The sequence below is a fragment of the Haliotis rufescens genome, unplaced genomic scaffold (assembly GCF_023055435.1).
Source record: "Haliotis rufescens isolate VD_foot unplaced genomic scaffold, xgHalRufe1.0.p SCAF_1, whole genome shotgun sequence".
Classification (NCBI taxonomy): domain Eukaryota; kingdom Metazoa; phylum Mollusca; class Gastropoda; order Lepetellida; family Haliotidae; genus Haliotis; species Haliotis rufescens.
Window position 1 is genome coordinate 69,715,899 of NW_025963779.1, and position 16,207 is coordinate 69,732,105.

The 16,207-nt window shown below is 42.5% G+C and overlaps 1 protein-coding gene across 2 annotated transcripts in view; it reads right to left on the reverse strand.

Moving 5' to 3' along the window:
- LOC124134054 (purine nucleoside phosphorylase LACC1-like) overlaps window positions 1–11,093 on the reverse strand; it is a 31,832-nt gene extending 20,739 nt beyond the window's left edge. The window contains exon 1 of one of the 2 annotated variants that reach the window (XM_046498677.2): window positions 10,889–11,093. In XM_046498677.2, coding sequence (XP_046354633.1) covers window positions 10,889–10,902 — 14 coding nt within the window. In that variant the 5' untranslated portion in view covers window positions 10,903–11,093. Of the gene's footprint in view, window positions 1–3,061; window positions 3,275–10,888 lie in introns of those variants that run through there. The other variant, XM_046498678.2, reaches the window with a different exon arrangement.
- Between the last annotated feature and the right edge of the window lie 5,114 nt (window positions 11,094–16,207).

Genomic DNA, 16,207 nt, shown 5'->3' on the forward strand with positions numbered 1-16,207 from the left:
GACTGGTACAGTTGAAAGATTGCTGATTGTTATGACGACATTCAACACTTTACGCACGTATCAACACATTGCCTTGAGCTGTTTTTGACAGGAACGTTCGCGCCGTGTTGCATACAATTAAAGTGTTCGTGTTCACTTTGAATTTAGAACTCTCAGCGTTTAGGCTGTTTTCGTAATAAATATAGTTTTACCTCATAAATGGTGTTCTTGTTGCTCTCAATATCATTGTTACCTATGTATCAATAAATTGCATGACGGATTTAGATGCGGTCCTCAAAACGACGACGGTAACTAAACACCTGTTGTAAATGGAGCCTTATAGTCAGGCCGAGATTAAGGCGAGTCATGTTAGTCAGGGAATCGGTCAGGGAAACAGTAACGTGTGATTGAACTTTAAAATTTCTGCTCGGATTGGCAAAATCAAAACAAGGGAAGGCGACCAAGAAGTTTAACTTAAGCTTCAGGTTTATCGATCATATGATACCGTTCAAGAATAGTCAAATCCCCTCCGCTGATTTGTCCTATTGAGTTAGATCTATAGGAGACCAGTGATACCGCCTCATCTGTTTTATATTTAGATCAGTGCATAATGATTCAGAGTGAGGAAAAACTCTCCACAAGACTGAATGACTTCAACTTTCCAATAGTCAACACTCTCTCTTTATGTCGCCAATATTCCTGCAGCTCCAGCCTTTGGTGGGTTTACACCGTTCAAGGCCCAAGTAAAACTTTCCAAACCATTTATGATAGACACGTGGAGCACATTTCAAAATTTGACGCATCAGTCCCGAGTTTGACTTCGAGCATATGTTCCCGTTGTTTTGGGATGCTGATTTTTCAAGTGAACACTTTACTTGCCTTTGCATGTGTTTGAGACGGGTGCCACCGGTTGCCAGGGTATACTCAACTTTTGGCGAACACCTGGTATCATCACTGTTGATAATGATACAACACATGCTTATGATAAAGTCGAAATCGTACAATCGAATTTTAGCAGTGATTTCTTATGCTTATGGAAAGGGTTTTGAATCGTGTATTCAAACTTTGACTCATGAACTAGTGTACCAATTACTGAATTATGTACTAGTATATCAAGCAATGAATCATGTACTTGTATATCAAGCACTGAATCACCTACTGGTATATCAAGCACTGACTCGTACTGGAATATTGCTAAAACCGGCGTACCACCAAACTCACGCACTCACTCACTAGCATATCGAGCACTGAATCATGTACTAGTAAATCAAGCACTGAATCATGTACTAGATAATCAAGCACTGAATCGTGTACTAGTATATCAAGCACTGAATCATGCCCTAGTATATCAAGCACTGAATCATGTACTAGTATATCAAGCACTGAATCATGTACTAGTATATCAAGCACTGAATCGTGTACTAGTATATCAAGCACTGAATCGTGTACTAGTATATCAAACTCTGAATCATGTACTAGTATATCAAACTCTGAATCATGTACTAGTTGATCGAACACTTAATCATGTAGTAGTATATCAAGCACTGAATCATGTACTAGTAAATCAAGCACTGAATCATGTACTAGTAAATCAAGCACTGAATCATGTACTAGTATATCAAGCACTGAATCATGCCCTAGTATATCAAATTCTGAATCATGTACTAGTTGATCGAACACTTAATCATGTAGTAGTATATCAAGCACTGAATCATGTACTAGTAAATCAAGCACTGAATCATGTACTAGTAAATCAAGCACTGAATCATGTACTAGTATATCAAGCACTGATTCATATACCAGTAAATCAAACTCTGAATCATGTACTAGTAAATCAAGCACTGAATCATGTACTAGTAAATCAAGCACTGAATCATGTACTAGTAAATCAAGCACTGAATCATGTACTAGTAAATCAAGCACTGAATCGTGTACTAGTAAATCAAGCACTGAATCATGTACTAGTACATAAAACACTGAATCATGTACTAGTAAATCAAGCACTGAATCATGTACTAGTAAATCAAGCACTGAATCATGTACTAGTAAATCAAACTCTGAATCATGTACTAGTAAATCAAGCACTGAATCATGTACTAGTAAATCAAGCACTGAATCGTGTTCTAGTATATCGAGCACTGAATCATATACTAGTTTATCAAGCATTGAATCGTGTACTAGTATATCAAGCACTAAATCATGTATACAACTGCCGCAAGAGACCACGGTCGGCTGGGCAGCACATATGACGAGTGGGTGCTACCCGATAACATGGACCTTCGCTAACACTTCTGATACACCATACCGCCTCCGTGGCCTAGTGACAGAGCGTCCACCCGGAGAGTGGGGTATTAATGTTAAACTGCGGCATGGTATCTCATTGGGCTAGCACTATAAATCGGCATCAGTCCGGACTAGTACAAGCAGCCACACACACTCTCACACACACACACACACACACACACACACACACACGCACGCACACTGACATGCACGTTGCTATATAAGTGCAATAATCTTGGACGCGACGTTAAAACCCATTTCACTTCACCTCACCTTCTGATATACTTGTATTATCACTGACTGTGGCGTTAAACAATATTCATTCTTTTACCGTTTCTACTTTTACAAGGACACAGATGATCACCTCCACGTGTGCCATAACGATAATTATACCACATAACATGCATCACGTACACGTAGTTGCTGACAAGCAGTTCCTAAAATAGCATCAGTTATAGCACTTTGAGTGATGCCATTGCTTAGACACTATACGACATGGTGTCGGGTTACATATACATCGACAGTAAATTGTGATGACTTGTAAAGTACGCTGAAATAGTTATAACGACTGGGGTATATCAAACATATACGTACATGGATACACGCTGTAGGTTTAGGGGACCATTTTGATGTTAGGGATTCGGACCAGGAAGAGTTCAAGGTTAGGATATGCGTAAGAAACATGACAGCGCGAGAGATGGTCGAACTGGTAGCGACACAGCTGGGGGGTAAGGAGACAGTAGCCTGGGGGTAGGTGTATAGGATGGATACGGTTCACACCGGCGGCACGTTCGCTCACCTCATTCTTGTTGTCTACAACGTCCACAACGGTAATCCTGTGTCGTGGGGTAGCGTTTGATGTAGACGCGCACGCGCTTTTTGTCCCCGCGTTCCTGTGGCAGAGGATGGCAGATGGATGCTGACTTGTGGAGGGGATGAGGGCGACTGATAGCACCGACAGCGTCTCAGATGCCGGGCATCCCCGCTCAGATAGTGGTCACCCCCTGCTACGCGGGATCGCGATTAGCCCTCACGGGGAGCAGGGCAGTCGTGGTTGGAGTGATAGCAGGTACTAGGAGCTTGATTACATGTTACGATGTATTAAGGGATGAAAGTCGAGGGTGGGCATGTACTGGGTGCGGGAGTGGGCTAAATGGATAAGCGTCCCAGGGGTCAGGATGTTGCAGGTTAGGGGGATACATAGGAGGATAAATGTCCCAGGGGTCGGGGCATAGCAAGCGAAGGGGTAGGGTATAGTATAGGGAGATAGGCTTCTGTGGGTTCGGTGTTTACCAAATTTCTAAGTATTGTTTGATTGTCTTTTAGTTTAACGCCGCCCTCAGCAATATGCCATCTATATGATGGCGGCCTGTCAAGAATCAAGTCTGGACCAGACAATCCAGTGATTGATATAATGAGCCTCGATCCACGTAATTGGGATACGATGACATGAATCAACCAAGTCAGCGAGCCTGACCACCCGAATACTTACGGGAAGCATTGTCGCCTTTTACGGCAAGCATGGGTTGCTCTTCACTGGTCGTGAGAGGGTAGGGTAGTGAAATAGGTTTCCTAGAGGTCAGGATTTACCAAGTGAGGGGTCCTGGTCTTGGGAATGGGGTATACAGAGGGGGTACAGTACTTTCTATTGAGAGACATCGTCTTGATCTGGACAGCACAAGCGAAACAATACATTGCATACCGCACACACACAGACACACACACAGACACACACACACACACACACACACACACACACACACACACACACACACACACACACACACACACACACACACACTTCCACCCCACCCCCCTCCCCTCTTATATGATACAAGTACAGCAACCAACGGCATATCGATATTGGGCGGGGTCAGGCTGTTCCTTATACAGAAAGGGCCTGGCTGCTCCTTTTTGTGGCTATTGTTTCTTGCGATAGCCACTACTGGTAAACACCTGACGCCACTGGAGAACTCAACCAACACGTGTACGATAGCAGGTGACCTTAGATAGTGTTACACCCACGTACCCCCCAACACAGACACGCGTGGTTACCACTGAAAGCTGACCCCAATATCTATCAACTCCAACGAAATGCTCATTACTCTTAATGATACATCAGGGAGCACTCATATTATCAAAGTTATACGAACGTGTTTTTAATATCACGATTGACCAAATTTGTTTTCCTCATTTGATTGCTGTTCATTCATATTTATTAGATAGATTATTAGATAATTTCCTTCCTCCTTCCTTCTACAGTAATATCACTGATAGTTATGTTAAGCGAACATCAAGTACTTTATTCAATATCTTATTATGGAACTTAGTGTGTGTACTTGTCTATTTAGAGGTGTCTAAAGGTGAGGTGAGGTGAAATGGTGTTTAACGTCGCGTCCAAGATTATTGCACTTATATAGCGACGTGCATGTACGTATGTGTGTTTGTGTGGCTGCTTGTACTAGTCCGGACTGATGCCGATTTATAGTGCTAGCTCACTGAGATACCATGCCGCAGTTTAACATGAAATTCCCACTCAGACATAGTATACTGACTCAGAGCCAACCAGTCCTTGTTTTAGCCCCTTAATGCCGAGCGCCAGACAGGGTAACAACAAGTACCATCTTTTAACGTCTTTTGGTATGACGCGGCTGGGGATCGAACCCCGAACCTTCCGCTCTCCGGGCGGACGCTCTACCACTAGACCACGGAGGCGGTCAGATGCAGCTAAAGGAAGGGGTGCACTGTGGATCAATAGGTGCCAGGTCTCAAATAATATCGAGTATCGTGTCATACAAACATATAAAATTCATTTACTCTGCTTTTATAACGGAACACGTATATAGGATGTATAAGGATGTACATCACTGCTTGCGACTAACGGGATCGGGTGGTCAGGCCCGCTGACTTGGGTGGCTCGATGCTCATGATGTTAATCACTGGATTGTCTAGCCCCGACTCGATTTTTTTACAGACCACCGTCATATGGCTGGAATATTGCTGAGTGCGGCGTTAAACAACAAACAAAACAAGCATCACCGCATGAGGTTATCAGTCATGTTTCCCCAGGCTTGTTTATTCTAGCTTCTTGACATTTGTTTATCTGTTTATTGACAAGCGGTGCAAGCACATTACTGGGTCCATGGTGTGAGGCGGTAGACATACAAGATTCATATACTGAGAAGTGTACAGATCGGAAGAGTTTTGTTATAAGCAAGATTACGAGATTTGATTGATAACTTCGAGTGAGTGAGTTAGTGAGTGGATGAGTTGGGTTTAAAGGGAAACGACACTCCTGAAGTTTGAAAGCCTTGAAATATGGATCCTTATTTTCTTCGCGGATTCAAAATCGGCTTATTATGGACTATAATTTCGACTGGTTCGACTTGTGTTTGGCGCTATACTCGCTGCATGCTCTGCGCGAAGCGACACCTATAGGAGATTCGAAGAATGAGAAGCCGTATATGCATGCAGCCAAACTGAACGTGTGTTTTGGTGTTGATTAATGCATGTACGACTTGAAAGGGTGGAGCTATCGGTCAACATCGTACAAAAACAACTACATAGCTTTCCTTTCAGAGAATTCAAGTAAATTAAAAAAAAACAGGTGACAATAAACTTCACCAATACTGCTAAAGTGAAATTCAAATGAATTATCATTAAACATGATGATTTACCATTTAAATCGTATTTTCCGTTCCGATAGGCATTCTTTTATGTGCAGAAATAATTATTACTGTGTGTATTTTCCGGTTTAGGTGGTTTAGGTTAGGGCTGGGACGGGTAACTCGGGTACTGAGGTCGGGTGGGTCCTGAGTAGGAGCCGGGTACCCACAGGACTACCCGGGCCCGTGGTTAGTTACGTGATATATTGCTTGATGACAAAAACTCACTATAGCTCAGTGGTTACACCACAAGTCGCTAGTGTTCGCATTTCTTTCTGACGATGCACACATTCCTTTTGACTTGTACATGTCTGAGAAAAGATAAAGCTTCAGTCAACTTCAGTGTACTGATCGTTTGATGCATGTATCTAAGTAGTTTTGGCCAGGGCTGCGATAAAACAGTTCCCAATCAGACATTTTGTTCCCAGCTCTTGAGACCTGCAGTGGGTACCCGGGTAGGGTCGGGTAATAGGGGATCGGGTACCCGGGTAGTAAATTTGGTCCCAGTCCTAGTTTAGGTGTTATGTCTCATTGGTCAGCTGAGATAGCACACGTGACAACTATGTTCATGATGTCCACGTTCTTTAAAAAACCCACAGTTAGATAACAATGAGCAATCAACGTATTATCGGCTAATGCCGTTTCAATTTCTAATATTAATATCAGAGTAGCTAAGAGAATTATAGGTTTTTGGCATACCCATCTTATACGATCTCAACAAAATAAGTTTTTCGACTCTAATATATCAATGACCCAAGTATATATTATGCCATATAATTTCAACATCAAGTGGCTAGTCTCGTCTGTTGAAAGAATATTGACCGATCATTTTCTACAATCCTGGAGAAGTTCAATATTGTCGAGTTCATTAACATCTTAAATAATGTCATTATCTGAAAACTACCTCTATCTACCTATATCTGTTTATTACCCGCTCTTAGAATTTCGCACTAATAACCACAATTTACCAGTCGAGACTGGCCGCTGGAATAATGTACCCAGAGAACAACGTCTATGTTCACTCTATAACTCCCCAGCAATAGCAGATGACATCCATTATATATTTCGATGTCAAGCTTCTGATAACAAAAGACTTTCACTTATTCCGAGAAGATATTTAAGTTGGTCAAATGTGTTTTCATTAAAAAAAACTATTTTCAACAACCAAACTAAACGAGCTGAAACGTCTATTAAAATATTTATTATTTGTATTTAACACTTTGAATGCTAAATCTAAATGCACACAGCCTTCTTGATATACATATTATATTCATCTCTGTACTTTATGTATGCGCTTGTACCGCCGTCGGTGGTCTATGGAGAAATAAAGAATCTGAATCTCAATCCGAACGGTATTCCAGTTATATCACAGCGTGTCAGCTTGATGTGGGAGCAAAGCTGGAAGTGATGCAGGTCCTAGTGGTTGACCACGTAATAGTGAACACTTTGTTCTGACCTGCACCTTCTTCTTGTTTCTCCATTTTCCAGTGGTCACAGACCCCTGCCTATTTTTCTGACTCGACACAGCGAAACAATTTGCTCAATGGACTCAATGTTTTTGCGGATATGCCTGCATGACACCATCTAACGCTCAGAAGAAAAAAAATCACCCCCGTTATGATCCGGGATAGAATAGGTCTTCAACAACACACGCTTGGAGTTAAAGGCGACTGAGCTTGTCGTTCGAGGCGACTAACGGGATCGGGTGGTCTGGCTCGCTGACCTGGTTAATGCATCGTATCCCAAATTGCGAAGATCGATACTCTGGATTGTCTGGTCCAGACTCGATTATTTATTATTTACAGACCGACGTCATATCGCTGGAATATTGCCGAGAGCGGCGTTAAACAACAAACAAACAAGCGAAATAGAGAAGAGAGAAATATTTACTCTAACGCAATTCCTTCTATGTGAGGTTTAGAACTTATCACTCAACCCTCGTTTCACTAAACGCGTTATTATATTTATTGATTGAAAAATATGTCGCAAGCTCCGACGTTCATACAGTTTGGCCCTTACTCTATGAAGGTTCATACTCCAATGAACTCACACAAAGTGAAAGTTAATTTTTAAATGATAACGAATTTTTAAAAAAATTATCTTTCATTTCGTCACCCAGTGGCCTGAAAATGATAGGATTAAAAGAAAACGAAAGTTAATGAATATTTTTTTACAAAATGTGGCTTCTAATCTCAGCATAATTTGTCTGTTGGGATGTTTCCTGCAGTATTTCTATAATATCACGTTGTGTCATCTTATTGCGAGAGTGAATAAAGCGTCCGTCCAAAAAGAGGAATTCGAAGGTCAGTGGTTTCTTTCTCAGCCGCGTCATACCGAAAGACTCTAAAAGATTGTACTTGTTATTACCCAGCCTGGCCCTCGGCATTAGGGGGATAAGAAAAGGACTAGTCGGCTCGGAGTCAGTGTACTGTGTTTGAGTTGAGTATCCATGTTAATCTGCGCCATTTCATCTCAGTGGACTAGCACTATAAAACCGACATTAGTCCGAATAAGTACAAGCAGAAATACACACACACGTGTACGCACGTCGCTATAACCTTGAATGCGACCGTCACGTTAAACCCCATTTCACCACACTTAATGTCAGAGGAAAACCAGACGCGATGCAGTGATGGAGCTGAGAAACCAGGGATACTTTGAAATTCTAGACAATTATCACAGAATCCTGACACGCCCAAGGGACGGAATCGCCTCGGAAAGAATCCTTGACAGAAGTCAATTAGTGCCTACCTTTCACAAATCGTGATAAAAAAGGGAGGTTTTCTGGGCAGTGACCATATCAAGCATCTTATTTATTGACCATTGTAGAAGACTAACAAGTCATGTAGCCCAGTCTGGGGCTGATTGTTTAGACGCTGAGGACTTGTTTATATAATGCCGTCATGTGATTTCATTATCTGATCAACTGTCGGATGGACGGTCTGATTATAGCACAGAGCGCCACAGTTCTCAATTACAGACTCTCTGCGCTCTAGTACTGTGTCGACTGCAGCCCATTGTAAGACAATACCACCTGCCTGCATGAGCCCTAATAATAATGTACAATGCATGTCTACTCCCCGTTACTAGCAACTCCGTGGAATACCGCGCGTCCTATATCGCAAGTGCCTGCGCATGTAAGTATCAGACAAGTTTTTAACCTTAAGGTTGCGTTTTCTTAAACGAGTGAGTGAGTGAGTATGGGTTTACGCCGCTTTTAGTAATATTCCAGCAATGTCACGTCGCTTTATCCATTGTATCTATGTGGGAATCGAACCCGCGTACCGGTGTATAATGCTTTACATAACATTATAACGGTGTACATTAGGCTACCACCACTGAACGATATAGCATGATAATGTAGTTGTTTTGTGTGTTGTTTAACGACGCCTTCAGCAATAGTACAGCTATATGACGGCGGTCTGTAAATAATCGAGTCTGGACCAGACAGTCCAGTGATTAACATCGATCTACGCAATTGGGATACAATGACAAGCATCAACCAAGTCAGCGAGCTTGACCACCCGATCCCGTTAGTCGTCTCTTAGGACAAGCATGGGTTGCTGAAGACCAATTCTAATCCTTATCTTCTCAGGTAATAAAGGAGTTTCAGTTTAACGAGAACGTTGTGTGTTAAATGGGGTGATTCATTCAAAAAGTCTTAGGTTGATCATGCATGTCACCACATGCTTGTGAGAACGGACTAAATGAAGATCGTGTTTAAATATTTATATGTATAAGAAAAAGAAGATAAAAATCCAAATTGAGCCCAGGACGATCCTTATTTACAGGAGCTGAGGCAATCTAGACTTGCCAAATCAATCTAGACTTGAGTTGGACTCCTCTTTCAATTTTATTCTCTCGGGCCTGGAAGAGAGACTAGACAGATCCATACTCGAATATTTAGCTTGAATATTGGGACTACGACGTAAAATAACAAAGAAGCAAACAAACACTTGGTGTATGGCAAATTAATCTTGTATGGCGAACAGAAACAGAGTTGCGCCCCTTAGCCGTGCAAGGATTATAAGTTCGAACCGCAGTTTCGCCCCGAGTGAGGTCCCTGCATGGTCTGCAAGCACCATCGTCATCTTTGGTTTCACTAAAATGTCATATAATCTAACGACCTTAATCACTTTGGGCTTGTCTCCTACTTTAGCAGCCACACAAAACATGGTTCGAGTGAAATACTTACACTGTTCGAAGCAACAAACGACCATCAATCTCACTCACTCATTCAACAGACAATACATAAGTGGTAGGTAGAATACCGTTGATTTGTTACTAAACGCAACGAGATGAATAGCATCGGATCAACGTAATAATAGAACACTTCCTGTGTCAGACATATGGAACAACTACGTACCCAACGAGGAACGAGGCTGAGCTACCGAAAAACATATGTCCTCCAAGTTCTACATCAAATTACTCTTAGCTCACATAAACGTTCGCATGTACATAACACATGATTATAGCATTATCACTGGTAGATATAGGCACACATATCCATTCACTGGGAACACATGGCATCAGGACACGTGATACTGTTCATAACGGGTGTACTAACCCAGGTAACCATGACAACAGATTATGAATGATATTTCGGTTAATCAAGATGTCGGAATTTACGACAGCATGCGCATACTTACGTCACACTGTTATATCTCAACATACAACAGGGATATAAATGCTGATATAACATATACACATATTGTATAACGATGTTAGTAAATACATAAATCATGAGTGTAGATCTTAAATGCATTGAAATCTAGATGACCTATCATTATAACCCAACTGTTTAGTTCCTGTTATTTAGATATTAATTCCTCGCCTTACAGAGTATAATGAAATATTAATTTCGAAATAATTTAATAATGAATCATCATTTACATGCTTTATTAAGAGTCGGTGATAATGTTCAACGATTATAACTCAGTCATAACGATTTATCGGCCTACCTGATAGGCGGCATTGTGAAAAGCCTTGGTGGTGCTCTGGAAGCGACTGGGCTACATGGGAATGTATAGCGTGTCTATAATGTACGCCGCTCGCTCCAATCCGTGGAGATATAGGCCAGGGTTGAACGCAAGGATATCACACTAACGGTAATACTGGCGTAAAACATGTTCTCATATCGCACCCTAACTAGCACCCCCGTCTGACTGCATTGCAAACAGGACAATGTGAAAGTCAGTCGCTACTTCTAAATGTTACTCGATGGATTCATTTGAGGATAGGGGTGAAAGGTATGGATTTAGTGGGAGATTTGGTGATCGTCTTCTACTGACGTCTGGCTGCATCTGACGTCAATGTGGGCAAGATAGGAAATATCAATGGGTCAATAACGCTTGTGGGATAAAGATATACGCTTTTTTTAGTATCCGTCCACTCGTTTCTCAATTTCTTTGGGTGTAATTTAGGATTGTTTAGACATGCAATGTAACTGGGGCGGGTGTATATGATATATCTAAGAAAATGCGGGGTGAAATTGACGTCAGTGCAAAATGACGGTGGAAAGAGAATGGAAAAACCCACTTGAAGTTATGGAAAAATTGCCCCAAGTGAATTGATTTTGTTAGACCCGGACTAATGCCAATTTTATAGTGCTGGCCCACTGAGATACCATGCCGCAGTTTAACATGAATACCCCACTCAGACACAGTATACTGACTCCGAGCCGACCAGTCCTTGTTTTATCCCCTTAACGCCGAGCGCCAGACAGGATAGCAACAAGTACCATTATTTAACGTCTGTGGGTATGAGGCGGCCGGGGATCGAACCCCGGACCTTCCGCTCTCCCGAAAGAGGATGTGGGAGGAAAGCCCCGGCGATGCAGGTCTTAGATGTTGAAATATATGAGCACGGGTGTAGTGCTGATAAACCTAGAAACATAATCAGGGCGAACCTGGATTCGAACAAACGTTCAAAGGTTTCTGGCACACCCGAGGTGTTCGTACCAAGCTTGGAGAGTAGTTTATACATTTTCTTTATCACAAACAACCTTTCGCAGGGTTTCTATGTTGTAAAATATTAATTAAGTAAGAGTATGCAAATGAAGACATATTGGTTATAAGGGTTTTTATATTGCCAAGTTTCTATTATGTGTGACTTTTTAAAAATAGTTTGTTGAATCGAGGGGCGCGGATGGCTTAAGGGGGTGAGTTTCGCAGCCTAGATGCCAGGATCTGCTTGTCTAGAGTTCGAATCCCTTATTCTTTACGCTACCTGTGTTTTGTCGGTTGACATTAAGAGTGTCCGACATGATAAAAATATCTACTTGTCAATAGCAAATATTTCGCTGAAAGAAAATATGTGTAACTCTGGGCCGATATCGATTTTGTCAATAAAGTGGGATGTCAGAATTGTCACCAAATGACCGACATAGTACACCTCCACCATACAACACTCAGCAAACGAAGCAACAGCTGTCCTCCCTTAATATCGTGTTGACTATTGTTCTGAATTTCTTCAGTCTTCTAAGACGCTGCAGGTCGCTGAACACGCCAGAAACGGTTTGAATTCTGATTACGTTTCTAGGTTTGTTAGCACAATACCGTTTCACCAAAGTGACAAACGTCTGAGACCTGCATCACTTCGTCGGGCTCTCTCTCTCTCTCTCTCTCTCTCTCTCTCTCTCTCTCTCTCTCTCTCTCTCTCTCTCTCTCTCTCTCTCTCACACACACACACACATTGAGTAAGCTAATACGCCGTGATATCAATGGAAAACTGATAAAAGCGGCGTAAAAAGACCAAATCACTCACGCACTCTTAATTCCTCCATTCCCCAAGGTGGACGGGATCGGGTGGTCAGGCTCGCTGAACTGGTTGAGACTCGTCTGGCCCAGACTCGATTTTTTTACAGCCCACCGTCATATACCTGGAATATTGCTGAGTGCGGCGTTAAACAGCCAACCAACCAACCATACAAGGAATACGAACACCTTTCTTTTACACATCTTAACTCGTATTACACAGGCCATTTACGCAACACCTGGAACAACATGCCTTTCACCGTATCAGCACTGTTTGTGGTTTAGCTTCTTCATGTCTGTACCTCACCGTCGTAGGATACTTGCTACCTTTCAGTAAGCGAGGACAATATGGTGGTGCTGTGTCCGTTATGTAAATTCGTCAACCCTTGTATATAATCAGGGGAAAGCATAACAGGACATCACACAAGCAGCTCGATACATTGTGACAATGGTCTAAATGAAATTGTAGAATGGTCTTTCAACAAACCAACCTAAACAAATGATACAGCCACAATGATCTGTAACCCACCTGCTTTTTTTCTGGAATACAGTAAACTACGGTTATAACGAACTTAAAGGGACTGATAATTTTAGTTCGTTATAACCGTAGTTCGTTATAAGTATATATACAGCATAACTACAGCAAATAGTAGGGACAAAAAAGTAAGTTCGTTATATCCGTCAGTTCGTTATAAGCGTGTTCGTTATAACCGTAGTTTACTGTATCTGGAAGTGCACATCTCATTGGTATATACAACTTTGGAGAATGGGATAGATCGTAACATCGTCAATGCAAATAATGTATTAAAACATTGAAAGCGGTGAGTATGTAAGGTTTATTTGCACTTTTGGCCCGTCTATCAATTTCAAAAGCTGGCCGAAAATACAGCGGAGGCGGAGCCTTTACATACAGCGACCTCCAAAATTACACGCTTGATCGCACAAGCCCACCCCTCCGTTCGCACTCTGATAGGTAAGCCTCCATTCGCGGTCGTCTGCAAACCTTTTCTTCACCCTTTTTAACTCTCAGACATTCTTCTATCCACATTTAAACAATGATAATTTGTACACCCTACTTTCCTTCGTATGAATGGGATTACAGGATTGGAGTATGCTCCTCTTTATTTCAACTAGGAAATGTGACAAGGGTCATTTACATCACAAATTGAGTAAACTCTTCGGTGAGTGAGTGACTATGGTTTTACGCCGCTTTTAGCAGTATTCCAGCAATATCACGGTAGGGGACACCAGAAATGGGCTTCACACATTGTACCCATGTCGGAAATCGAACCCGGGTCTTCGGCGTGACGAGCGAACGCCTTAACCACTAGGCTACCCGACCGCCCATGTAGTCTTGAAATAGCACTACAAAGATGAAGCAACATGTCATACACTCTGTGAATCCAGGTCACTTGCTAACATGTTACATTACACTACACATGGCTGAGTGTTTTATGACGCCTGGACTGGCTACTGGCATACATTATGCAATAATTTCCTGCAGTTACACGTTGTTGTGAGACGAGTGACTGTATAGGTGAGAAAATACCGTTCTGGTTATTTAGCACTAATTGTCTACAAAGATCTCTCTTTATAACCCGTGAAGATCCGGGCTAGAAGGGGTTTTCAGCAACCAATGCTTGTAGTAAAAAGGCGACTATGCTTGTCGTAGGAGGCGACTAACGGGATCGGGTGGTCAGGGTCGCTGACTTGGTTGATGCATGTCATCGTATCCTAATTGCGTTGATCGATGCTCATGATGTCAATCACTGGATTGTCTGGTCCAGACTCGAATATTTAAAGACCGCCGTCGTATAGCTGGACTATTGCTGAGTGCGGCGTAAAACAACAAACCATCAAAACCAACCAACTCTTTATAACACCGGGTGGGGGTGTGTGGAACCCGCGCCCCTAAAACTGAAAAGGAAAATATCTTAAGATGTTAAAACTATATACTAACGTTAAGTTCACGTTAAATCAAGGTAACACTTGACAGCCCTCGATAGCCATACTCGTGACATACATGTACAAGGATTCCATACCAGTATCATATACTCAACAACAAAAGTTAAGGACAACTAAGTAAAGGCATAAATAAAAAGTTACATGATGATAGCTCAAACATGTATCCATAGTTTCGGCCCTTCAACACGCGTATGTTACGTCACATGGTACACGTGCATGATGTGACAGAGCATACCAAGCATGAAACTCATGGTGTACAGCTTTTGTGTGGACTGTTGTTTCCCTGAGCAGGCACGTGCTGTGATCTAAAAACGCACACTGTTTGTCTCCCCTGACGTGTATGAAGAAGCTGGTATGGCCCTAGGTTTATTGGAAGCTGGTCTGGGAAAACGTGAAGTTGGACGTCAATGTAACGTCAACCATACAATGTGAATGTGGGAGAGGTATCAGGAAGCCGGGCCAGTGAAGAAAAAACCTGAAACAGGACGACCAAAAACAACTACGCCCCAGGAGGATCGACAAATTACCCTTCTTCTGAGCGAAATCGTCTTTCTTCTGCAAAATGCCTGAATAATTAATTCAGTAACATTACTGGGTTGCGCATTTCTACTCAGACAATTAGGAAAGACTTCATGCATCTCGTTTAAGCGCCCGTAGATTTGCTGTGTGTCCTCCATTGACCATACGACATCGACATCGCCGTCTTGAAGTTGGTAGAGAACTTGTCAATATGGGAATGAAGGAGTTATGACCTATTCTTTTCACTGACGAGTCTCTTTTGTCTCGACTTTCATGATGGGAGGAGACGTGTCTGGCGTTCAAACAATGCTAACTGTTGTGTTGTGCACCACGATAGATTTGGAGATGGGTCTGTCATGGTCAGGGGAGGGATCAGTTTGGACGGTGTCACAGACCTGTATGTCATTCGGAATGGGGCATTGGCAAGATATCGAGATGAGATCCTTCATCCCATTGTGAGCACATACGCCGGTGCCAAAGGCCAGGTGAGGTGAGGTGAGGTGAAATTGGGTTTAACGTCGCGTCCAAGATTATTGCACTTATACAGCGACGTGCATGCACGCGCGCGTGTGTTTGTGTGGCTGCTTGTACTAGTCCGGACTGATGCCGATTTATAGTGCTGGTTCAACATGAATACTGACTCCGAGCCAACCAGTCCTTATTTTAGCCCCTTAAAGCCGAGCGCCAGCGTAACAACAAGTACCATCTTTTAACGTCTTTTGGTATGACGCGGCCGGGGATCGAACCCCGGACCTTCCGCTCTCCGGGCGGACGCTCTACCACTAGACCACGGAGGCGGTCTGCCAAAGGCCAGGACTTCCTGTTAATGGACGATAATGCATGACCTCACAGTGACCGAATGAGTACCTTCAGAGAGAAAGTATTCAGAGTCTAGACTGGCAAGCCTATTCACCAGACATGAATCCCATCGAGCATGCCTGGGATATCCTGCAGAAACGAATTTCAGATCGTCCTGTAGCACCGAGAACTTTGGATGAAATGGCGGATGGAACCTCGTTCAAAGCTTCACTTGGCGTTGTC